Genomic DNA, 25,809 nt, shown 5'->3' with positions numbered 1-25,809 from the left:
GGGATGGAGGGCAGGGGCGGAGGGGAGGGGAGGGGGGGTCTGACTGCCTCACCAAAGAAGTGCCTGTGGCTCCTGCTGCGACTCGTTCTGCCCACTCTGTCACCCACACCTCTTCCAAGCCACTCATGCGCACGTAAATACACACACACACACACACACACACACACGTGCACGCACATGCTCACACACACACACATGCACATACATGCATACAAGTACACACACACCCACATACACACACACACATGCACACACCCACTTACACACACATGCACACATGGAATGTACACACACACACCTTCATACACACACATGCACACAGGTGCACATATTCACACACACGTACTCATGTATACACAGACACACACACACTCACACACACACGCATACATACACACGCACACATTCACACACATACACACACACACACACACACACACACACATGCACACACTCACACACACTAATGAAAACACACACTCTTATACACATACACACACATACCTACCCCTTCCTTTTCACCAGTTTGTCTGCCAAGAGCCTAGCAAGTTTCATCTGTTGCCACCGCACTGATGGAGGCTTGGGGAACAGATTGAGCTCAATGTGCTTTTTATCGATGAATCCAAGCGCGTTGTCCAAACCCGCCTCGCTCTATTATTTGTCTGTTTGCGTACCTTATATTACCATCCTTTCTGTTGTTTTATTCTTGGTTTTATGTTTTTTAATTCTCTGTGTATCTATGCATTTTGCCTGCTTTTGTTGTTAAAAAGTGACCTTGGATCTGAGAAAGGCGCTTTATATAAAAAAAAGTCTTCTTCATATTCTTCATCGTCTTCGTAATCTTAGTCTTAGTTTTTTTTTTTTTTCTTCTTCTACTTCGTCTTCATCATCATCATCATCAGGGGCGACATAGCTCAGGAGGTAAGACCGATTGTCTGGCAGTCGGAGGGTTGCCGGTTCAAACCCCGCCCTGGGCGTGTCGAAGTGTCCCTGAGCAAGACACCTAATCCCTATCTGCTCTGGTGAATGAGAGGCATCAATTGTAAAGCGTTTGGATAAAAGCGCTATATAAATGCAGTCATCATCTTCTTATTATGTGTTTAGGCCCTTTGGAATCAGAGAGGATGGGCAGCCTTAATGGGGAGTTTTGTACATGAGAGGCCTGTGGCTTTGGGGAAATAGAACGGTGCCTGTTGTTTTGTTTTGCTGAACCCAGCCCGGGCCTGAACCCCACACTTCCTCTTCCTGTATCTCACACACTTCCTCTTCCTGTATCTGACATCCTCTAACGTGTTGTTTCACATTCATCCTAATTACAGTACGGTTCACTATAGACCCCGGTTGCCACATTTTGTCCTCTTCTTCTCTGCCTCCTCGTTTTCCCTTGAGGACTGTAAATGAGTTGCCTAAAAGAAGCACTTCCAAAGACTGGGTTCCTATTCAGACCCACTGAGGGAAATTCTGTGAGAAATGCCTTTTGGAAAAACCCAGTGAAATAAACCATAAGCCCCCGTCAGTGTTAGGTTCCATTTAATTACTCTTACATTTGAAACTTTGCATTTTTTAAAAATATGCTCATAAATCGCCACGCTCGAATGAAAGAGTCTCATAGTTAAGGCTCGTAGGGCTTTCGGGGAAGTGTGCTCTGGTTTCCCAAAGTTAATAGAGCTGTAGATATGTGTCTCTGGGCCATTAATATAGTGTGATTCCAGACTAAACAAACGGAAAAGGCCGTGAGAATGTGTGAGCGCTACACCGGCGACCTTTAGCACCGTGATCCGGGGCGATTCTTGAGAAACGTCGGCTGAGTCACGCAGCAGGAGGGAGGGTTTCGTATTTAGGGAGGTGATCGGAGGGGCAGTAACTCCTGAGAGACTGCGGAGCGAGACTCGCCCTGTCGCTGTGTTTTATTAGAGCGCGCGGAGCCGGGACCGGTGAGCCCGGCCGCGGTTGGCGGTTGGCGGTCGGCGGTCGGCGCGGCTCTCTCCTGCGCGATGTAGAACAGAAGGCAGGAGGTGTGTGTGTGTGTGTGTGTGTGTGTGCGTGCGTGCGTGCGTGCGTGCGTGCGTGCGTGCGTGCGTGCGTGCGTGCGTGCGTGCGTGCGTGTGTGCGTGCGTGCGTGCGTGGGGGGCGTGGCACTCGTCCCGCTGCCCCGCCTCCCATCCCGTAGCCCTGCCTCCCCACCCCGTCCCCTTGTCCCACCACCCCGCCCCGCTACCCTTCCCCCCCCATCCCCCTGCCCTGCCCCGCCCCGCTACCCTGCCCCCCATCCCCCTGCCCCTCCCCCCGTCCGGCCACCCCGCCCCGGTCTCTCAGCCGAAATGCAGCTGCGTTCCTCGCCCCGCCGCTGCGCGTAAGCGGAATGAGAAAGCGGCAAGGTGTGAGTCTCGCTTCTTCAGTGACGTACGAAAAACTGTGACCAGAATGCAGACCGCAGAGATTTATCACGAGTTAGGCTACATCACAGCTACGCTCAGAGACAAAGCCCACGATCATATTCTGAAGCTTCATATCATTCTTATTGCTATTAGTGGTAGTTTACATACAAATGTTGCTCTACCTTTTTGACACTCGTTTCAACACCATCAAGAGCAAATGGGCCATTCTTTTCAGCTTACTAAATGTTTAACAATATAAGGCCATTTTTGTTATATGGAGCATCCCGGTATTTCCGAGATGTGATGTGTAAGTGAGGGTGTAAGAAGACTGTGTAATATTGCGCGCTGTGAATATGAAAAGGGACCCACGCCTGGGTAGCTCCGTGGCTGTCTAACCCAAACACTAAAGAGAGAGAGAGAGAGAGTAGGGCTGAGCGATAAACCGCAGTGATAACAATCTAACGCAATAGCGGTCACCGCCACCGCGTGGTGCATCGCCTTTGCTTTTCTTTTTCTCTTTAATTATACCTGATGCGATAGTACACAACCACGCTGTGTGAAATGCTTCCAGAAAAAAACATCTCCATCTGTTTGGTGACCACAAGACAGCCAATCAGCAGCAAGGCCTTGCAGCTTCCATGTGACTGACAAAAACACACATGATTACACGGGAGGTGTACGACCTTGCTGCTGATTGGCTGTCTTATCAACACCCAATAGATAAGTGGTTACATTTATTTATCTTCTCCGGAAGCATTTCACGCTTTAGTGTGGTTGTTTGCTACAGCTCCAGGTGTGAATAAAGAGAAAAAGTGGAAAAGAAAGGAAATACGCCACACGGTGGCGAGGACTGTTATTGCACTGGATAATGATCATTGTAGTAAGCCTCCCAGCCCTAAGATGGAGCGTGTTCGCGTGGGGAAGTGTGATTGAGGTTTGCCGGCGTCTGTTTCCCCAGCTGCGCACGGACGCGGAGAAGCACTCCCTGGTGGAGAGCGGCCTATCCTGGTACAGCGAGGAGGCGGGCAAGGCCCAGCGCAAGGCCCTGGGCGGGGCCTACGACACGGGCAGCCTGAAGACCGAGTCCGCCAGCAAGTGGAGGAAGTCCCGCCCCCAGGACGCCGGCGGCGAGGACGGGGGGGGGCGGGGGGAGCTGAGGAAGCCCCAGACGCTGGGTCACCCCAACGCCCTGAAAAAGAGCCGCAACCCACCCGTGGGGGTCACCTCGCCCATTACCCACACCTCCCAGAGCGTGCTCAAAGTGGCAGGTAAGAGAGAGCGCCCCCTTCAGTCCAATACGCACACACACATATTACCCACACCTCCCAGAGCGTGCTCAAAGTGGCAGGTGAGAGAGAGCGCCCCCTTCAGTCCAACGCACACATGCACACATGAACATGCACACGCTCAGGCACACACACGCACATACACAAACGCACATGCACACACACACATACACACACACACACACACGCACACACACACACACACACACGCACACACACGCACACACACGCACACGCACACACACGCACACACACACACACGCACACGCACACACACACACACACACACACACACACACACACACACACATAGAAACAAGCGTTGTCCTGTGCTGCTTGGTGTGTGCTCAGAAACTTCACAGGTGCAGATTTCTGCAGCCCTTGTGTTGTCAGCTTGGTTTGATGCTGTTTTTTACATTTTCTTTCATACCCTTCAGTTATGCACAGAACCATAGACTGAAGACTAGGGGGCATTTAAAGAAGCACCATCTTTGTATTGCCAAAGCTAATATGACCGCTGCAGTACCTCATCTGCTGCATTTTTATTTAGCATCCACAGTGTGGAAGACAGAAGAACAGGTCAGAGGAACAGGTCACGCAACGTTCAGATATACAGGGCAGTGGTGAAAACCAGCACAGGCATACCGGCGTCGCATTTCACAGCACTGTCGGTATGAGATGGGAAATAGGCCTGTGCCTGGAGTTCTGAGCTTGTTTTGTGAGTCGTGGCCGTCATCCGTAACCTTGGCGCTTATCGCTCGCGGCAGCGTCCGAATCCAAACATCCCGCTGTTTGAACACAAGCGCCATAAAAACCTCCCCCTACCTCCCACCCCTGAGGTTCTGGAGTGGGAAATAACTGTAGTGCACTGTGCATTCACATCTGGGAGTCCTGCAGCCAGAAAGTATTCACCACACTGTCTCAATCACCTGTGAACCAGACTGTGACTGTTTTCCACATTACGAGCTGCTCAGCATACTACAGGAGACCTAGAACCCATCTCTCAATAATGACAACTGTTGACCTATAGGAGCCTGGCTAGAATATGGTGATCTGTTTTGTAGTTTTTTTGGTGAAATGCTTTGTAGTTTTTTTTTTTTTTTTTTGTAGTTTTTTCCCACAAAGCAGAATGAAACTAACTGTGATTGACTGCTATGGAAATTCCACATATAGCCAGCCTATGACTTTGTCCTGGCCTGAACCAGCGATCTCTGAGCTATACTGCTGTTATCATGTTGCTGTTGTTTCATGGAGCAGCTGACCTGGTCATATTGTAGAGGGAGAGATGCTTGGTGTGTTCAAGTCCAGTGGGACATGTGGCCTGGGGCTTCACCAACAGAGCCACTTGATATCCTAAAAATGTATATATTAAATATTCATGAAGTATATTTGCATTATAAAATGTATTGCAAAGCTGTAGTTGCCGATGTGGAGGAAGGACTATCCTGCTGCTGGTCATTAATAGTCAATGACCAGTGCTTTAGCATAGCCTGTTATACCAGCTGAAGGGGCGTATCTGGGTGTACTGTTGCCTTCTCGGGGGTCCATATTGGCTCTTTTATCATAAAGGATAAATACGCCCTGATGAAACAAAAGGTTCTCAGCGACTCTCAGCGCCTCCCGGTAGCTTTATCTGTATTTATAGCCACGTACCGGGCACTTATCTGCCATTTCGCGTTATTGTCTCGAGCTTTCCGCGCGGGGCGATTGGCTCTGAAAGACCATCTAAATGTCACAGGCAATCAGAATGCACACGCGCCGATGGGAGAGCACAGATGGCACTTTAACATTGGCGTGGCTGCGCGGTTCAGTTGGATTATGTTTGAAGGCACGTCCATTTTCTGAACTTTCGTAAAACCTTGGAGCAGCGTTCTTTCCTGGTTTGTGGGTCGGAAATGCACGCGCCCCGTTGCGAAATGGTGTACAGCGACGCTTTATTGTTGGAGTCTGTTCTCCATCGTATCCGCGACCTCGAGTGCGGTGGGATTTTTCTTTGTTTGAGCTTACTCATGAATATTAATCGGGGCGGAGGACAAAAGGACTTGACAGGCATCGGATCGTCCTGTAATTTACTCCTGTGCATGAATAACGACCTCAGAAAGCGATGGCGTTCGTGGTGTGCGAAGCGCAGCCTTCATCGAAGGACTGTGAACACGATACAGCCCTGCAAGAGTTCATTGATTAAAATGGTTTCGTGAAAAAGAAGCATTTTGTTCAAAACGGATTCACTAGACCTAGACAAAATTTGGGTGTTTTGAATGGCAAAATTCTAGAGCCTTGGAAGAGAGAAACCGAAGGAGAATGAGCGCTTTAATTTTGAATAGCTAATTCAGCTAACTACCAAGATAATTTCCCTGCTTCCCTTCTTTTAAGAAAAAAAGGCTTTAAAATATGGGTAGCTGCTGTCAGTGATTTCTCAAAGTACATGTCCCTCCCCACTTCCTGTAAAACCCCTTTTCATGAAAACCTATGAATAATTAAAGAGAATAAATCCGAAGACCTTGATTTACAGTAAAGGGTTTTTTCATTTGCCAGTGTCTTTGTTGTAAAAAGAGATTCTTTGAGTGCAAGCCCCAGGGTCTGTACACTAATACCTGGTTCCACATCTTGACAGTTATAGTTTATGACGCTCATCACTCAAAATGCTGACATGGACTGACTGTCAGCTTCTTTTTCACATAAAATCTCCCCATGTAGCTAATAATAAACAAATTACTAGTTCATCGTAATTCATTAACCTATTTTTAGATTTGTCCTGACCTTTTCAGATAAATAGATAAATATGTGTGTCTTCTCAAACTGAACAGGGTTGTAGAGCTTATTGTGTGCTACTGTATGATCAGGGGCTGTAGGACCAAGTATAAGTCATGCAGTGACACCTGAGCTTCTGCTCCTAACAAACAGACATTCGCACAGACGCTGGCAAAGCATGTTCTCTGTTCGAGACCAGCATCCTTAGGAAAGTGCCTGTGTGTGCCTGTGTCAGCAAGCACTCTGACCTAGGGTTTGAATCAAGAAGGCGGCTCCAGGCAGTATGCCCCCAAGGCAGCTGTCAGCCAATCACATTCCGTTTTGCCTGTCTAAGTTAGGCTCTTGCCTAGCTGCAGCCAATGGAGAGTCATGGCCTGGTGTGACTGTCCTGTTACCTGCCTGAGTAAAATACAATTGGGACCCATTTTAGAAATTCCTTAAGCTTTGGTGAATTTATTGCACTCGTTGAAAAAGTCTTGATGGCAGACAAAGATATTTAGAGAAGGTGAGCCGCATAGACAGACCGATGTTGTTGGAAAGGTGTAGACAGAAGAGCAGAATTGTTTACGCGATGCTGATACTGATACCAAACTGAATTTTCTGGTTCATGTACCAGGAGGCATTCTGGGCACTGCTGTTCTACCACTGAGCTTCAGTAAATCAGTAAATCTTCAGCTTCAGTAAGTCTTTATCCAACAAACAGATGCTGCTTCAGACAAGAAAGGATAGTAGCCCCACACCCCAAAAAGAAGAAGATATGCCTGTATGTGAAAGAATAATGTGGTCAGAATAATTCACTTTTTATTCAGTACCATAGAATGCTAAACATATAATAATCCTAATAATCCCTTGCTTTTTGAATTTCAATTACAATATGAAGTCTAATGGCTGCTGAAGATGTAAATGAAGAACTTTTGTGTGCAAGAAATATGAATTGAAATAATTATTATTTTTATTGGAGGAGAACAGAAACCATATCTCCACAAACGTGAAAAACAGATGCCAATACTGAGGGTCCCTGGACACCTCCAAAAACCTTTTTTTAATTTAATTCTGGTGGGGAGAAGTGCTGTGGCAAGGCTGGTTTTGGGGGTGGGGCCGAGAGCCAGTACAGAAGGGAAACCCTCAAATTGTAATGAAACGCTCTGTCGCTGGAGAACCGAAGGAGAGTTCATCATGTTTCAGCAAATCCAGCACGCTTCCACAGGCCGACAAATACCTGCATCAGCGGGATCTATGCGGGAGCCATCGGCACGTATTCGAGCGAGCGCGGCATTCTGGGAAAAGCCGCTCTCCTCCTGCACCCGCAGCCTTCGCCCGCCCCCGGAGAACGTGGGCCTTTTCAGCATGTCCTCGCGGGCGTGACTAGGCTGTAATTTTGAGGATTGTTTCTGCCATACAAAATTGCTACTGAGCTGTACTTGGTGGTGAAATTCTCAAGTTGTCTCCCCCTGTTAAAGGTCTGTTCTTCAAATTATGTCAGGGGTGGGGGGGGGGGCGTTCTAGTTATTTGTCCTTAGCTTGTAAGTATGAAGGAGTACGTGCTGAAAAGTCCATGGCTTTCAGACTTGAGAGTTATAAAAAAGCCAATACATTGTGCTCTGCTGTAACACTCTCTAATCATTGTTACGCTACACTAACTAACTATACTTTTATTTATGATTTAGCCCCAAATGTATTTTTTGGCTATTTATACAAGTCCTAGTGCAGCCCTAATGTCTTCTAGTGGTGACCTGCTCAGCATCCCAACAGCACAACTTAAAAGAAGTGGAGAAGCAGCTTTTTCCCAAACTTGCTCTTTTTGGCATAATGTGGTTTAAGAGGGTAAATAATCTCTCTAAACATGAAATTAATTAAGAAAAATGATCATGTTGTTAAAATGATGGGCTTGTGGTTGAAGTGAAATCCAGCTCCAGCATACACAGGGGGCCCTGGGTGAACTGCTGAAAATGTGTTTTTTAAACATGGTTTTTAGTTAGTATATTTATTCTCTCATGGATTTAATTTAGTCTTTTATTGCATGTGCATTTTTACCCTTCAGTGTGTATTATCTTTACATCTTCGTGCGGTTTCTCTTCTTACATTTCATTTGCTTCTCCATTTTATTGTCTTTTTATTACATATATCATTTTTTTTTTTCTGTTAATCACTTTGGGTTTCAAAATGTTGTAACAAAAGTGCTATAGAAATATTCATTTATTTATTTTACTTGAGCTGATCTGATGTACCATTCCTCTGTTAAAATGGAACTGATGACAGGTGATATTTAACAGATTACTTTCTGCCACAGATTATGAAAAAGATAATTTGATATGGTTGTTTTTTTTTTTGGGGGGGGGGGGGGGGTAATTTAGTGTAATTCCTTTTATCCCATGTTTTATTGAATTTCTCTTGGTGGCCACGCCCCTTTGGGGGCTACATTTGGAATGTCATTGGCTGGGATTGGTCTGATCCAGTCTGAGTGGGCTTTTTTTTGCCCCGCATTGCGTGGCCAATCAGCTGCTTCTCTGGGCGGGGCCTTAGTGCAATAGTACTTTAGTCAGAGCATTAATACCATGAATGAGGGTTGTAGTCTTTCTACACAAGACAGCCAGTGTTTCCTCTTTCTCACTCTCTCTCTCTTTCCCTCTATTTCTCTGTCTATCCCTCTCTTTGTCTTTCTCTCTGTCTGTCTTTCTCCGTTTCCCTGTCTCTCTCTCCTTTCCTCTCCCTCTCCCTCTCTCCCCCTCAGAAAGCCCCCCCCCCCCCCCCCCGTCTCTCCACCCCCCCGTCCCCCCCCCACCCCCGAGTGTGGCTGTGGTCAGTCTGTTACAGTGCTCATTGTGCCCGGGAACCCCACGCTGCGTCTGGCACAGCGCCTGGCACGGGCCGCGTTGGCACCGTGTCAGATTTCGCGGGTGATGCGAATCGCGCCACGCGCTTCGGCTCGGGACAAAAGGCGGATAAGAAGACAGAGCGACAGAACACCGTTTTTTGATTGCAGTCATCTGGGGATACATTAGCGTGCTCACCATACCCCTTTATCTGCCACTTGTAGCAGCTGCATTAGTGTGCAACTAAAGAAATGCATGTTCATTTCAGATGGCAGAGGATCACATCCCGCATAAGTTCTGTTTGAGATCCCGTTCTGTTTGAGATCGCGCTCTGTTTGAGATCGCGCTCTGTTTGAGATTCCGTTCTGTTTGAGATCCCGCTCTGTTTGAGATCCCGCTCTGTTTGAGATCCCGTTCTGTTTGAGATCCCGCTCTGTTTGAGATCCCGTTCTGTTTGAGATCCCGTTCTGTTTGAGATCCCGTTCTGTTTGAGATCCCGCTCTGTTTGAGATCCCGTTCTGTTTGAGATCCCGCTCTGTTTGAGATCCCGCTCTGTTTGAGATCCCGCTCTGTTTGAGATCCCGTTCTGTTTGAGATCCCGCTCTGTTTGAGATCCCGCTCTGTTTGAGATCCCGTTCTGTTTGAGATCCCGTTCTGTTTGAGATCCTGTCCGTAACAGCGCTTTTGAAGAATGACATTTTTTTGCGGTTGTCAAATGCAGAGAATTTATTGGCTCCTGGGAAGCGCGGTTATGAGGTCATCAGAGCACCTGGGGCGGAGGACCGCGTTGTCGTGTTTCACAGAGATCAAAGTCGGGGCTCCTTCGGTTGTTAGTCGCGCTGCTGGCTTTGCGTGTTTCATAAATACCGCTAAGTAAATTCAGATGTCTGCCTCCGTGTGCACTGGCTGCTCAGTCGTTTGCAATTAGCATCTCAAACTGCATTGTGAGCCAAACTACAGCGCTAATGTGTTGTACATCACTTGGATGTTTCCCTTGGGCTTGTCTGATGAGACTGGCGTTCATGGTTCAAATAAAAAACTGCCGGTGGTCCTGGTTTTTCTCACAGTCGCCTGGTCGTTGGCCCACGGAACGCCCGTTGCTCTCCGCTAATTACAGTTGTAAGAACCATAAACGCCACGGCAGCATTAGCACTGTCCTGTAGATGGATAACCATGGATAGATTGATAGATTTGCTTGGAGCAATAAAGTAGCTAATTCACACAATCAAAACTTAAAATGTCAGCTTGCAGGATCTACACTTGCAAATATTTACAAGACAGGCGCAAGAAAATGTAAAATAAATTTTTTTTAAGTGGTAGTTTGTGATTATTTGAGTGGTTGAGAAGTGTGCTTTGAGATGAATTAGCATATACTGTGGGGTAGGTTATCTCCCATTTGTCTCTTCAGAGGTATAGGGTATAGCAGCACTCAAAAGGTTAGGGTATATGCTAGGTATATAAGGGTGTGTACTGTATGTATAGAGGGTGTGTGGGATCAGGCAGAGTCAGATAACCCGTGTCTGCCTGCTACTCTCTCTGGCAAACCGTGAGGCAGTCTGTCCACAGGCTCAGTGGAAACCCCATCCAGGCATCATGCCTGGGTTATCCAGCAGGGTGTGGTCCATTTTAACCTTGCCCTCCCCTCCCCTCCCCTCTGCATCCTGGAAAAGACACTTTTAGCTCTCAGGCCTGGAAAACCGGCCATCATGCAGTGATAGTGGTGAGAACAGGGCTGCACGTCTCTACTGTCTTGTCTCTATAGCAACCTTAAAGGGACAAGAGTTGGAGTTTGTGCGGTTGGTTTTCCTGCAGTCTCTGTTGGCTTTCAGCAGGCTTTGGCCAATGTTATTAATAAGTCAGTTATCAAGTTGGAGCCACACCTACATAATGTCATGGTTTGTCATAGGTAACAAAACCACCTAATTATTATCACAGCACATTCATAGATATTTGGGGACTTAAACTTGGTCTGTGGGCATAAACGTGGTCAGGCTCATAGTGCCGTAAGGTTATGAGCCTGAGAAGTGAGGTTATTAAATGGAGTAACGGTCATCTTCTTGTCTCTCCAGCGCCAAAGAGTGAGCAGAAGGCCGTGGACAAAGCCAAGATGGCGGTCAAGGGGACCGCGCTGCAGCGGTCGAGCTCGGACGCCGGGAAGGAGCGCGGCGACCACCGCAAGCCCCCGTCGGGCCTGGTCCGCCCCTCGGCCGGCAGCTCCTTCGGCTACAAGAAGCCGCCCCCGGCGACCGGCACGGCGACGGTGCTGACCGCCGGCGGCACGGCCATCTCCAGCGGCTCGGCGACGGTGGGCAAGACGCCCAGGTCCTCCGGCATCCCGGTGAAGCCGGCCGGTGGGGGCGGGGGCGGGGCCGGCGGGGCCGGGAGGAAGACCAGCCTGGACGTGTCCGCCTGCGAGCAGGGCTTCCTCTCCCCCAACGCCCGCAACAACATCCAGTACCGCAGCCTGCCCCGCCCCGCCAAGTCCAGCGCCATGAGCCTGACCAGCCGGCCCGGCTCGCGGCCCGTCAGCGGCGGCCTGGAGGGCAGCCTGCTCAGCCTGAAGCCCGTGCCCCCCTCCCCCGCCACCCCGGGCTCCGCCCCGGGCTCCCGGCTAAAGGAGCCGGGCGGCAGTAAGCCAGGCGGCCGGGCCAGCGCCGGCCCGGTGAACCAGACGGACCGAGAGAAGGAGAAGGAGAAGGCCAAGGCCAAGGCCGTGGCCTCGGACTCGGAGGGCGGGCCCCTCAAGCCGGGCTCCGCCCTCTCCTCCCACACCCCCGGGGAGACCTGCCCCAAACAGCTGAGCCTGCGGCCGACCAGCGGGGGCAGGTTCTCCGAGCTGACCTCCCCCACCTCACACAGGTAACTCCCTCTGCTGCACCTCCTCCCCCACCTCACGCAGGTCACTCCCTCTGCTGCACCTCCTCCCCCACCTCACACAGGTACCCTCTGCTGAACCTCCTCCCTTGCCCTCCCCACCTCACGCAGGTCACCCCTCTGCTGCACCCACCCCCACTCACACAGGTAACCCTGCTGCACCTCTCCCTGGCCTCCCCCACCTCACACAGGTAACTCCCTCGCTGCACCTCTCCCCCAACCTCACAACAGTACTCCCTCTGCTGCACCTCCTCCCCCACCTACACAGGTAACTCCCTCTGCTGCACCTCCTCCCCCACCTCACACAGGTAACTCCCTCTGCTGCACCTCCTCCCCCACCTCACGCAGGTCACTCCCTCTGCTGCACCTCCTCCCCCACCTCACACAGGTAACTCCCTCTGCTGCACCTCCTCCCCCACCTCATACAGGTCTCTCCCTCTGCTGCACCTCCTCCCCCACCTCACACAGGTCACTCCCTCTGCAGAACTTCCTCCCTAACTCTAAATTGCCCCTTATCCAATCAGAGTGCTTCTTACTCCTCCATACTGGTGCTGCTATCCTTTGTCTTTCCACTCTAACATCACTCTTTATGCTCCCATTTAATGACCCTGCGTCTGTTGGAGCAGACTAATACTGGCAGGAGCTCTGACCGTGGTGAAAAGGGTACTATGCCCAGTTCTGTGTACATCCGTAGCTTCTGCTTGTTTGTATTTCAAATTAACTGAAATAGGAAGTTTGTAAAATGAAGGAACTAAAGTGATCCAGAAGAGCGTGACTCTTACATGAGTACTCAGCTGGACTCTAGCTGTGCTCACTGTGACGAGCGTAGAGACTTTTTTGTGCGCTAAATGCAGACGTAAGATCAGGTCTCCAGCCCAAATCTTTAGCCGACTGTTAGATGTGAAATACTGGTGCAGAGTCCAGTACAGGCTCAGTTCCTGCCACAGTGGTTTTGCAGAGGACGATATAAACGTCCTTAATAACTTTCCACATTCAGTCCACTCTTTAACCCCCATTATTCACAGGTACCCTTTCTGGTTTCTGGTTTTGTCCTTTCTGGTGTAATCCCATGGCTGCCCTTCCTGTACCCATAAGTACTATCCGCTCTGGCCTGAGTGCGCTTCTGCTTACCGAAGCGGATATTATCAGGTTTCGGTCCTAAAACGACGCCTCCCCTCGAGCGGCGGCCGTTCTGAAGGTCACATGCGGCGGTGCTGTGTCATGTTGGCGAAGCTGAAAGGTTTCTGCGGGGTTTGTGGGAGTTCGGGACATAACTCTTAGTCTTACCCACAATCTCTAGAATCCTCATCTCTGCTGCAAAATTAATATCAGTCTAGCCCTCAGAGGTCAGCGTTTATTGCAGTTTTTTGCTCTAACGGCACATTGAGAGCGAACTTTATCCGCTGTGTTTCCATTGGTCCTCGCCGCCGCGGACGGTGGCCAGGTTTGCACATCGTTCCCCGTTTATCGACTGTTTCACTAATTCTCACTTTTTTTTTGTGCAAACCAACATTGAGGCGAGTTTTAGAAATCCTCTCGTTAGAGAGGAGCGATTACACGTCTCTGAATCACGAGTCCGTCTCCTGATTGGTCCACAGCTGTGGGGTCTGCTGGGCTTATCTCTGGTGCTCGGTAACGCGAGGGAGTGCAGTCTGGAGTTTCTGGAGAAGATTTCCGCGGCTCAGTCCATTCACGCCTTGCGAACATTAATGATTGATCGCCTTTATTTGCTGCAGAGATCCAGCTGATATCTTAGCCGTGATTCGTGCTGAAATCGTACCTCAGCCCAACGCGTCGCGCGTCAGCTCCCACCAGCCGTGATTGGTCAGTATGCACGGTCTGGAACAGCTGCGGTCTGACCCCCCCGGCTCCTCCCGCCCCCCACCGAATCCCATGATGCTTCGCTCCCACCGCCAGCATTCTCAGACGGGAGGAGGAAAGGGAGTCAGACGGGGAGAGGGGCGGCTGCTTTCTGCGGTTCTGCTGTAATTCCTGGAAGCCCGCGATGAGTGCTACTCCATTTCTCCCCCGCGCTCTCCGACAGCATGCCTGTGGCGTGGGGTCACATGACTCTAGTTTTGAAAGAACAGGCGTTTGCGTTCTGGCAACATATCCCATTTACATTTCACAAATATTCAGTTATATTTAACCTTATAGCTTTCTTAACCACAGGATAAATTTCAAAAACTCAATGGTGAATACAAATGAATGAATGGCAGAGGCAAAATACCTTGTTTTGCCCTGTAAAGAATTGGCAACCTGTCCAGGGTGTATTCCTGCTTCTCGCCCCAATGCACGCTGGGATAGGCTCAGACACCCTTCCGTCTCCCTGACCAGGAATAAGTGGGTTAGATAATGGATGGATGGATGGAAAATACCTTGTTTGGGGGAGCATTTGGATACATACCTGTGTAACGTGTGGGGACTCTAAGGTGTGGTGTCCTACCGCAGCTGTGGCTGTGGCCCTGTGTGAGCCTCGGAAGCATGTCAGTGTTGTGGCTGTACTGACTGTAGCTGGAAGACCTGCAGGGCAGTGCAGCTTTAGCCTAAGCCTCGCCTACACAGGGAAGGGTACGAGCAGCGCTCCCTCATCATATTAAGTCAGAATCAAATCAGTTTTATTTGTATTGTGCTTTTTACCGTAAACTGTCACAAAGACGCTTTGCAGAGTAGCAGAAAAAGAGCAAAAACCAGGCCTGAACGGCCAAATAGCACATGAATTAAAAAAAAACTCCCCAGTGGGAAGAAATCTCAGGAGGAACCCTGCTGAGTGGTAGAATGGATGTAACAGAATGCAAATTGGGGAATAATGAAAAATGTAAATAAAAACCTCTTCACAAAATACATAAAAGAAGTATGTCAGGCAATCTTTTCAGCCTGTGATGTTTTATCTGTATTTGTTATTCAACTGATCTCAAAACGTGGTTCACATGCAGTCTTGGACGTTGTCCTCTTGTACATTTTATGCGTAGGGCGCAAGGCAAGTCTCTGGGCAAGCCTGCCAGCCTGATGCACCTGGATAAGGTGAACTCCAACAGCCTGGACTCCACCATGATGGGCATAGAAAGTGAGCTTCCCCCCAAGGTGCCCCCCTACTCCAAGCTCCAGGCCCTGGCGGGCTCCGGAGGCCCCGCCCCCTGTCTGACGCCCAGCCCCGCCCCCGTCCTCAACGTCAACTCGGCCAGCTGCTTCCCGGAGGCGGGCCTGGCCCCGCCCGGGGGCTCGCCCCTGCTGTACCCCCGTCTGTCCGGCCTGCACCGCAGCATGGAGTCCCTGCCCCTCCCCATGAGCGTCCCGCCCGCGGGGGGGCGCCCCGCCACCGAGCCCCGCGAGCGGGATGAGGACAGGGCCCCCAGCGGGTGGAGCGCGAGCAGCAGGACCTCCCTCACTCTCCTGGACAGGTGGGCTCCTCACAAAATCTCCCTCCACCTGAACCCTAACTCAAAACCTAATCATCTCCCTCTACCTTACCCTTAACGCCTAAACATAACCATATCCCTGTACCTTAATCCTAACCCAAAACCTAATCATATCCCTCTACCTTACCCTTAACGCCTAAACCTAACCATCTCCCTGTACCTTAATCCTAACCCAAAACCTTAGCACATCCCTCTACCGTAACCCTAACCCTAACCATCTCCCTACACCTCAACTCTAACCCTAACCATATCCTTCAATCTTAACCCTAACCCAAATCCTAACCATATCCCTGTACCTTAATCCTTACCCAAAACCTTAGCACATCCCTCTACCGTAACCCTAACCCTAACCATCTCCCTACACCTCAACTCTTACCCTAACCATATCCTTCAATCTTAACCCTAACCAAATCCAACCATATCTGTACCTTAACCACTAACCCTAACATCTCCTACACCTTAACCTAACGTTCCTCACTCAACCCTAACTAACCATCTCAATCTAACCCTAACCCAAATCCTAACCATATCCCTCTACCTTAACCACTAACCCTAACCATCTCCCTACACCTTAACCCTAACCATCTCCCTCCACCTCAACCCTAACCCTAACCATATCCTTCAATCTTAACCCTAACCCAAAACCTAATCATATCCCTCTACCCTAATCCTAACCCAAAACCTTAGCACATCCCTCTACCTTAAACTTAACGCCTAACCCTAACCATCTCCCTTCACCTTAACCCTAACCTGAAACCTAACCATATCCCTGTACTTTAACCCTAACCCTTAATCGTAATGCCCTCTGTTCCTGGGTCAGTTTCCTGCTCTGACCGTGCCTTAGCACTGCTGTGACCACTCCTACCTTCACTGTCCAGGTGGCTCCACCTGTTGACCAGATCAGATACTGCATCTTATTACATGACACGGTTTCCTCAGTGTGTGCCTTTGGCCTAATCCACTGGGGCCAGTAGTAAGCATGACAGGTCTCTGATGTTCTGCTTTAGTTCATTGGTTTGGAGATACGCTTTGCAACACTGCATCATCCAGTGGAAAATGGCAATATAGTTCTTACTGTCAGAGTATCACATTTTTACTAGTATTAGTGGCCCAGTAATGTGTTGCTGAGCCCACAGACTTGTGTATATATATCTTGTCCTACTAGCCACCAGAATAAGCATTCAGTCAGTGTTGATGGGATGAACCAGACTCAAACAGAATGAATCATTTGTCTGTAGTGAGAAACACAGAGCAGCCTCATCTGTATAAACCCGATAGTGTTTCCTTCCTCTGTGCTGTTTGTTTTGACACCAAACTGCCGGAGGACACAGGAGCAGGAACACGCTAAATACTGAAATAACAACAGCAGACCCAGGAACCCCTTTGCTCGAGCGTCACCTCCCAGCATGCATTTTGTGCAGTTGCTGGAGGAGGTTTCTGAATCGAGTCCAGGATCCCACCAAGACGTCCCCAAGATGCTTCACTGTTAATAGGGAAGAGGTTATATACACAGTAATCATGATGAGATATGAGGTGTGAAATGAATGGGTGGACTCATGCATCTGAACTCACGCCATTGGCCGGGCAGGGGAGAGTGTACCTGCCACACATCTGCCTGCACTGTAGTGGGGTTTCCATCCTGCTGTTTTTATGCAAATTTAGAATTTGCGTGAGTAACCCCGAGTGGAAACTGCCGTAATTAGAAAAAAAAAACGCCGAAATATCGCAACAAAGTTTTTGCGCTTGCCTGAGGTGGAAAAGTTGGCGTTACGATAAAGAAATGAAGGAACGAAGGGTAATGGAAACAGATGACGACATGACGGGGACTTAAGTCACATGCTTCTGATCCAGCAAGCGCAAGATATGTCATTAAATATCAATAAATATAAATAATCAACATCTCAGGGCTGCATGCAGTACAGCCATGTATAACCGAGAGAGGGCTGTTATGATCTCTCTTCCAAGAGTGAGTGTGTCTTGCAAACTCTCCATTACTGTGTTGGGCTGGCCCTCTTTTGATCACGTAACATTGTTGCGCCCTCTTCAGTATATTCACTGAACAGCAGTTGATGGAAACACACACTGATTCGCATTTTCTTCTGCCGACTTTTAGGAAATCTGCTTAACATTCAGATGGAAACTGACCTTGTGTGGACCTGTAGTCTGCTAAAAAAAGCTACGGGTTCAAATCTCAGGCCGTCCGGAATCAGCCGCTGTGTTTCAGACAGACTGTATGAGGAGTAGCATCTCAGGGTGTTAACATTCAGACAGACAGAGCTGTGTGAGGAGTAGCATCTCAGGGTGTTAACATTCAGACAGACAGAGCTGTATGAGGAGCAGCATCTCAGGGTGTTAACATTCAGACAGAGCTGTGTGAGGAGTAGCATCTCAGGGTGTTAACATGCCAGTTTGTGAGTTCAGGGTCAGATTCCCTGGAGGGAAACTTCCTGGGTAAGAATGAGCTAGTTGAGCTACTTGGCTAGCTAGGCGTGGGAGTGAGTTTCCCAGCAACACTGCTCTGTCTGTCACACGCTCCATGTTCAGTCACTCCTATATATGCTCTATGGTCCAGCCCCCACCAGGCAAGGATATACCAAGGGCCTCATGACCCTGGAGGAACATAGCTCCTCCTCTTCTCTGATGGAGCATAGATTTTATTGCTGCCAGAAAAAAAAATTCTATTTGGTGGATAATAAATTGAGAAAATCTCAGTTTTTTCCTCCAGGGTATTTTTTTAATTAAAAGAGCCTTCTGTGCAAGGCTAAGTTTGATTCAGGCAGGCTTATTATATTGTGCAATCAAGGAAACTTACTGTATGATTATTGATTGCCGAGAATGTCCAAAATGAATTAGTGCATATGAATTAGTTACTGCAATGGCTGCTTTGACACCCCCACCCCCATTAAATACAGTGCGTGTGGGCAGAAGTTAACTCTAGTTCATTCTGGGAATCACTAACGGTGTCTTTTTTTTTTTACCTGCAGTTCACAAAGGGATCGGAACACCCTGCCAAAGAAAGGATTGAGGTGACCTGAATTTACCGTTACCCAGTCATTTCCACCAGTCCTCCTTTTTAATTGGTCATGTCACCGCGTCTCTTTCCTGTGTGTGCTTAACGTTTTTCCTGCCTGCCTGTCCGTCTCCCCCCAGTCGCTATGGTTCCGCCCAATCAGAGGAGGAGAGCAAAGAGAGGCGCCACTCCCACACCATCGTGAGCCTGACCGAGTCGCAGACCCCCCCGATGCTCCCGTCGCCCACCTCCTTCTCCCACTCCTCCGCCGGCAGGGGCCCCTTCACCAACGTGGGTGAGTCGCTCGCCCGGCGCCCCCTGCTGGCGCCGGACGGAGGTTTTCATTTTTTTAACCTTCATTTTAACCTGGAAAAAAAACCACATGGAGATGGAAATCTCTTTTGCAAAGGACACCTGACATAAAACACCAAGTTACCCAACAAGACAGCTGACAATCAAATGAATGAAAATGAATGAATTAATCATTGCATTTATATAGCGCTTTTCCAAACGCTCAAAGTGCTTTACAGTGATGAGGGGGAACTCACCTCACCCACCACCAATGTGTAGCACCCACCTGGGCGATGCACGGCAGCCATTTTGCGCCAGAACGCTCACCACACATTAGCTAAGTTGAAGAGGGAGATGGGGAATGAGACAGCAGTGTAACAGAAATTTAAAAAGCAGAGCAGAGGTTAAAAGCAAGAGCATACTGCAGCCTTCGGGTCAAGAATTACGTGTTTAAAGTCAGAAACTGAAATTTATTTGTCAAATACAGGATACAGGGAGAAATGGCTATGTTGAGTTACCCATAAACATAATGAGAAGTGTAGATTTATGTTTACATCACCTTTAAGCACTCTTATTTAGAATGACTTACACAAGTGCATGACTATGCCAAGTCATCAGTGGCACAAGAAAAGCAATAGTGTTTATCAGTGCAGAAAGCCTGACAACGTGTGCCATAGTAGCTGCAGAAGGATGTAATGCTTTTAGTAGCAAACGTGTTTGAATATATAGTGTTAGACGTAGCATAGGTAGGGCTTGTGAAACCACGATAAACTTGTGAGGATAATTGTGTGGACATGCAGTGAAAACTGGAGTCTTTCAAATGTAAAAGGCCCTGTGAAAGACTCAGCCCTGGAGTCTCAAAATCCCCTCATCACAGCGTGATTCCCTGTGGACTGAATCCGTTTCATTATTTTGCATAATTGTTTCTGATTTGCATAAACTGCGTGCGCTGGGGATGCTGGTTAATTTACGATCTGTTTTCGCGTCCACGCACCCCCCCCCCACCCCCACCCCTTCTCTCATGTCCCCCACAGTGCCCCCCACCCCCAACGGCGCCCCCCCCAGAATGACCCGGTCCAACAGCATCCCCGCCCAGGACTCGGGCTTCGAGCTGTACGGCGCCTCCCCCCTGGGCAGCAGCCTGTCCCTGGCCGACCGGCCCAAGAGCATGATCCGCTCCGGGTCCTTCCGCGAGCCCGGGGACGACGGTGAGTGCCCCGCCCCAGTAAAGCCGGTGAGGAGCAGCCGGCGCAGGAGGCCGAGCGGTGGAGCTCTGGGCTGTGAGCGGGAGCGAAACGAGCGGCTCTTTCTCCTCGTTGAGCTGTGCTCAGTGTAGAAAATGTGTGCGCCTCAAAATGCTGCCCAGGCAGAGGAATATTAAAGAAATGCATCATTTCTAAAACCGTAAAGCCTGTCATAACATCTCTCCCTGCCTCTCTCTCTCACTCTCTCTCTCCCTCTCTCCGCCTCTCTGTCTCCCTCTGCCTCTCCCCCTCTCCCCCCCTCTCTCTCTCTCTCGCTCCCTCTTTCTCTCTCTCTCTCTCTCCCTGCCTCTCTCCCTCTGCCCCTCCCCCTCTCCCTCTCTCTCTCTCTCTCTTTCTCTTTCTGTCCCCCCTCTTTCCCTCTCTCTCTCTCTCTCTCTCCTCTTTCTCTCTCTCTCTCTCTCCCTGCCTCTCTCCCTGCCTCTCCCTCTCTCCCTACCTCTCTCTCCCTCTCTCTCTCTCTCTCCCTCTCTCCCTCTCTCTCTCTGCAGTTCACGGCTCGGTTCTCTCCCTGGCGTCCAGTGCTTCGTCTACCTATTCCTCGGTGAGTGGACTCCTGCCGACCGCGGCAGATTTATCCCGGAAGGATAAATCCGTTATTTTATTACAGCCGTGGTGATCAGCCTGCAGGGACTGCTGTTCTTCAGTCTTCACTGCTCCCCTCATAGCCCCTCTGAGTCACCGACCGACCGAAGTTTGCAAAAGTGCATCACACTCTCACGCTCGTCTGCACCAGAATCCATTTTGAGTCTGTTCAGGATGAGCGTGGGTGCTGTTCTGCATGTATATGATTGCACACGTATATATGCACGCATACATAGGCGCAGACAGCTTGTGTGCCCCAGTACACAGTAATGAAAAGGTGAAACAGACTTTTCTGCAAATGAACAGGTGCACACCGCACCCCCTCGCCTTCTCTTCTCTGCCCCCTCCCTTCCCTTGACTCAGCTCCTCCCCCTCCTGGACTGAGCCCCTCCTCCTCCTTGACTCTGCTCCCCCTCTTTGACTCAGCTCCTCCCTCTTCTTGACTCAGCTCCTCCCCTTCTTGTCTCAGCTCCTCCTTCTTCTTGACTCCGCTCCTCCCCCTCTTTGACTCAGCTCCTCCCTTTCTTCTTGACTCAGCTCCTCCCCCTCCTGGACTCAGCCCCTCCTCCTCCTTGACTCTGCTCCCCCTCTTTGACTCAGCTCCTCCCTCTTCTTAACTCAGCTCCTCCCCCTCTTTGACTCAGCTCCTCCCCCTCTTTGACTCAGTCCCTCCCCCTCTTTGACTCAGCCCTCCCCTCTTTGACTCAGCTCCTCCTTCTTCTTGACTCAACTCTCCCCCTCTTTGACTCAGCTCCTCCCTCTTCTTGACTCAGCCCCTCCCCCTCTTTGACTCCGCTCCTCCCCTCTTTGACTCAGTTCCTCCCCCTCTTTGACTCCGCTCCTCCCTCTTTTTGTCTCAGCTCCTCCCTCTTCTTGACACAGCTCCGCCCCTTTCTTGACTCAGCCCCTCCCTCTCCTTGACTCAGCCCCTCCCCCTCTGACTCAGCTCCTCCTTCTTCTTGACTCAGTCCTCCCTCTTCTTGACTCAGCTCTGCCCCCTCATTACTGTTTAACCTCGCTATTGCTGTAGGCTGCAGTTCTGACCCTCGCCCTGCTCTAGCGGTAGAGCCTTACTCTCTCTCTCTCTCTCTCTGTTATTCTCTCTCTCTCTCTCTCTCTCTCTCTTTTTCTCTGTCCCGCATGCTCTATCAGGCTGAAGAGAGGATACAGGGAGAGGTAAGTTCCTTCTGTCTAATCCCCCCGCACGGCCCCCACCCCATCCATTTCTCATCCTCACCTTATCCGGTCTTTCCCTGCTCCGGGGTAGTCATCCCCTCTGGCGTCAGTAGGGGGTGCACACGGTCTCCACTCCCTGGCCTGTTGTGCTCCTACTTCTCTACCTTTTGTATTGTCGTGTGAACGTCTCTTTGCCTTCGTCAAGATTTTGGCCGACGGGCGCCATCTTGCCGCCTCTCTCTCTTTGTCTCTCCTCCCTTCTACGTCCTTCATCTTCCTCATCCTTTCTTTTTCAGCGCTCCAGTGGCTGAATTCATTCATGGCTTCAGCTCCCATCATGCCGTTCTGCCCGCCCCTTCCACCCATCCTTCATTTTTCTGTTTGTTTTTCTCTGAATAATAAAATGTAGCACGTTTGCGTATCCTGATTCATGCTACTACAGAACATTGAACTCTTTGCTCTTTGAAAGTAGTCATCAGTCATTATTTTGAACACAAATTGGGGTCTGGCTCTGAGCTCCTTCGGTGTGAAGGATCGCTGCCCGCGCTGGTCTTGCGTTGTGCTTCCCTGGGGCCACAGGCCAGTGGGGTGCTGTGAGAGAGAGGCGGTAAGTGACTGACGGACTCCTGTTTGTTTCTTTCGGCAGCAAATCCGCAAGCTGAGGCGGGAGCTGGAGTCTTCGCAGGAGAAAGTGGCCAACCTGACCACCCAGCTCTCTGCCAACGTACGTATCTGTGTGCCACCCACCTCTGTGTGTGTGCCAATGTACGTATCTGTGTGCTACCCACCTCTGTGTGTGTGTGTGTGTGTCAACGTACATATCTGTGTGCTACCCACCTCTGTGTGTGTGTGTGTGCCAACGTACGTATCTGTGTGCTACCCACCTCTGTGTGTGTGTGTGTGCCAACGTACGTATCTGTGTGCTACCCACCTCTGTGTGTGTGTGTGTGTGCGCCAACGTACGTATCTGTGTGCTACCCACCTCTGTGTGTGTGTGTGTGTGTGTGTGTGTGTGTGTGCAAACGTACATATTTGTGTGTGTGTGCCAACATGTATCTGTGCCACCCTCTGTGTGTGTGCCAATGTGTGTTTCTGTGTGTTACCCACCTCTGCGTCCACTTACCTGAAGAGTACAGGCAGTGTCGGCCCACCACCACAGTTTCAGGCGAACAGTGGAGATAACAGAGTAAGACACGGAGTAACAGAGTTCTGACATTAATAAGGCCCGTTCATGACTCCTGTGAGCAGCCTGTGATTTGTTGAAGCCACTCCTTGCAGGTGGTTGAGAGGCAGCGTGGTTCCACCTCACCTGCAGCTCTGACACAACAGGCCAATGCTAATCGGGGCTCAGTGTGTAAACGTGTACATTTAGGTCCCCTATAGATGGTTTATGACCACCTGTCAAGCACACTTGAAATGTATGTGACTATCATTCTTCAAATGAATAAAAAGGTCACTTAAATTAATTTAAGGCACTGAAGTAAGGTACTTTGAGGCATTGAGTCAAGGCCTTTGAGAGAGGGGTGTTGATGGAGGGGGGAGTACAGTGTATCTTTCCAAAACCTCCGTCCCTCCAATGCAGCGTGTCGGTTCCTGTCAGTTATCAGAGGTATCGTAGGGGGAGAGAAACCGGCCCCTGGAGGCTGTAGAATCCGGGCGCTGACCTATCTAAGCCCCGCCCCAGATGTGATAGGCTCCTCCCCCCACGCCAGCGCCGTGGAGGCGGCGGTCACCTTGTCCCAGCTCGGTGCAGAGGCAGAACAGAGGGGCAGATTTGGGGCTGTGGGAAAGGGGTGCAGCGAGGCTCTCCAGCAGAGTATGGGGCAGAGTAACTGCCCCATTAACTCAGACTGAGGAGGGCTTCAACCGTCCTACTGCTGACTGCCGGGGGGGGGTCTGGAGCCCGTCCGTCTGTCTGTACATCCGTCTGTCTGTCTGTCCGTCCGTCTGTCCGTCTGTCTGCCAGTCCATCTGTCTGTACATCCGTCTGTCCGTCTGTCCGTCTGTCTGTACATCTGTCTGTCTGTCTGCCTGTCCGTCTGTCTGTACATCTGTCTGTCTGCCTGTCCGTCCGTCCGTCTGTACATCTGTCTGTCTGCCTGTCCGTCCGTCCGTCTGTACATCTGTCTGTCTGCCTGTCCGTCTGTCTGTACATCTGTCTGTCTGCCTGTCCGTCTGTCTGGCCTCACGTCTTCCCTCCTCTTTTTGCTCAGGCGAACCTGGTGGCCGCCTTCGAGCAGAGCCTGGCCCTCATGACCACGCGGCTGCAGTCCCTGTCCGTCAGCGCCGATCAGAAGGTACGCCTCCGTCGCTCTTCCTCGCCTCGCGGTGGAAGGGGGAGAGGCCGTGCGCTGTCAATCATCCGCCTGGCTGCAGCAACCCAGCGGGGCGGGGGGGTTGAGGGGGGTAATGTTCACCCGCTTTGATCAGCGAGGGGGGAGGGGGAACCGAAGGACCCTTAACGGGGTTTGAGCGCGTCCTTGTGAAAGCGCCCCAGGGAGGCACCCCCCCGCGTACGCCTTTGATTCCCGCCCCTTCTGAGCGTGTCCGCAGCTGTGACGCGTGTGTGTGATTTTCCCCGGGGAGTTTATCCCCCCCCCTCCCCCCCCCAGCCTAACCGCAGACACCTGAATATCCGCAAGCGCTCTCCACACCTCCAACCAAGCCGCGCAGCTGCGCCCCAGTGCATTCTGGGTCAATGTCATCATAGCTTCGCGTGACCCAGATTCAGACATTAACGCACCGGATGCAGGAGAGGGCGGGGGGGGGGAAGGTGCTGGAGTGACCACGGAATCCCGAACTGGGCCGTAGCTCGTCAGGTTGTGCTTTTCTATCGCTGCTCAAGGCCCCCCCCCCCCCAGGAATGAGGCTGATCCTAATTAACGGGGAAATACCGATGTTGGGAACGCGAACACAAACGTCCCGGGCCAGTGAGCGTTGGGCTCCATTGCTGGGCTCTGTCCAGCTGCGCGCGAGCGCACGCGCTCTTTATACGCGCGGTTTTGAGCCAATCGAATCCCTCTGCCCCTGGTCGACACGTTTGGGGTCTGAAGGTCAGTATTTCCATATTTAGGAGGATATGTTCCCTAACGTCGTCATGTCGCAGACAGGCCGGGGTATGACGGGAGGTGTGGGGGTGTCGGGGAGTGGGGTGGGGTGGGGGAAAGTATGACGGCAGGTGTCTGGGTGTCGGGGGTTGAGGCAGGAGCGGGAGAATAATTCCAGTATTCCTGTCATCTCCTCGCTGCGCAGTCATCTCCTCGGCTGCGCAGTCATCTCTTCGGCTGCGCAGTCCGGGTTCATTAGCGGGTGCTGGCTTTCTTTCCCTCCTCCGCCATTTCTGCCTCGTCGCTCCCGGGTAATGGAAGAGTCTAGACTGCCAGCGAGGAGGTCTTTGTCTGAGCGTGAGCTGTGCTAGCGCAGCGACCCGAAAACGACCCCCCGCCCCCACCCCCCCACCCCCCAGCCCCCCCGGCGGCCTCCTCTTAAAGCTCATCCACGTGCACCACGAAGGGACTCACGCGCCTGTGAATGATCACACCCTCAGCCGGGAGAGAGCCCTCAACCATAGACGTGCATATTCAACTAGACAGGCTAGCACGCCTTCAGCTAAGCTAAGCTTGTGAAGTCCCGGAAGTAAGCCTGTACTGTGCGTACTGAGGGCAAAACACTGGAGCTCCCAATAAGGTGAATGGGGTATATCAGACTTTTGAAGGCAAAATAAAACGTCCCCGATGTTATTCTGAAACGTGGTTAACGAACGTTACGTTTCATATGAAAATACACAATATGTAATAAAATATCCAAGCTTCAATAAATATTTTGCCGAAAATTTCTGGACCAAAACGACCATTGTTTCACGAACTGCTACACATAATGAAATTCATCTTCACAAAAGACTGACGTTTTCTTTGGTTGTGAAATCACCTTGGATTTCTACATTGAACTCAACGGGCAGCAAGCT

At 50.6% G+C, this 25,809-nt stretch overlaps 1 protein-coding gene across 8 annotated transcripts in view; it reads left to right on the top strand.

The window, feature by feature from the left end:
• LOC135234942 (neuron navigator 1-like) overlaps window positions 1-25,809 on the top strand; it is a 187,421-nt gene that overhangs the window by 139,589 nt on the left and 22,023 nt on the right. For 7 of the 8 annotated variants that reach the window (XM_064300085.1, XM_064300082.1, XM_064300089.1 and 4 more), the window contains 10 exons: window positions 3,337-3,646; window positions 11,298-12,087; window positions 15,075-15,503; window positions 18,506-18,547; window positions 18,672-18,826; window positions 19,857-20,030; window positions 20,576-20,628; window positions 21,822-21,845; window positions 22,492-22,569; window positions 24,059-24,142. In XM_064300085.1, coding sequence (XP_064156155.1) covers window positions 3,337-3,646; window positions 11,298-12,087; window positions 15,075-15,503; window positions 18,506-18,547; window positions 18,672-18,826; window positions 19,857-20,030; window positions 20,576-20,628; window positions 21,822-21,845; window positions 22,492-22,569; window positions 24,059-24,142 — 2,139 coding nt within the window. The remainder of the gene's footprint in view (window positions 1-3,336; window positions 3,647-11,297; window positions 12,088-15,074; window positions 15,504-18,505; window positions 18,548-18,671; window positions 18,827-19,856; window positions 20,031-20,575; window positions 20,629-21,821; window positions 21,846-22,491; window positions 22,570-24,058; window positions 24,143-25,809) is intronic. The other variant, XM_064300088.1, reaches the window with a different exon arrangement.

This window comes from Anguilla rostrata, chromosome 11 (genome assembly GCF_018555375.3).
Source record: "Anguilla rostrata isolate EN2019 chromosome 11, ASM1855537v3, whole genome shotgun sequence".
Lineage (NCBI taxonomy): Eukaryota > Metazoa > Chordata > Actinopteri > Anguilliformes > Anguillidae > Anguilla > Anguilla rostrata.
This window is presented reverse-complemented; position numbering and strand designations above follow the sequence as displayed.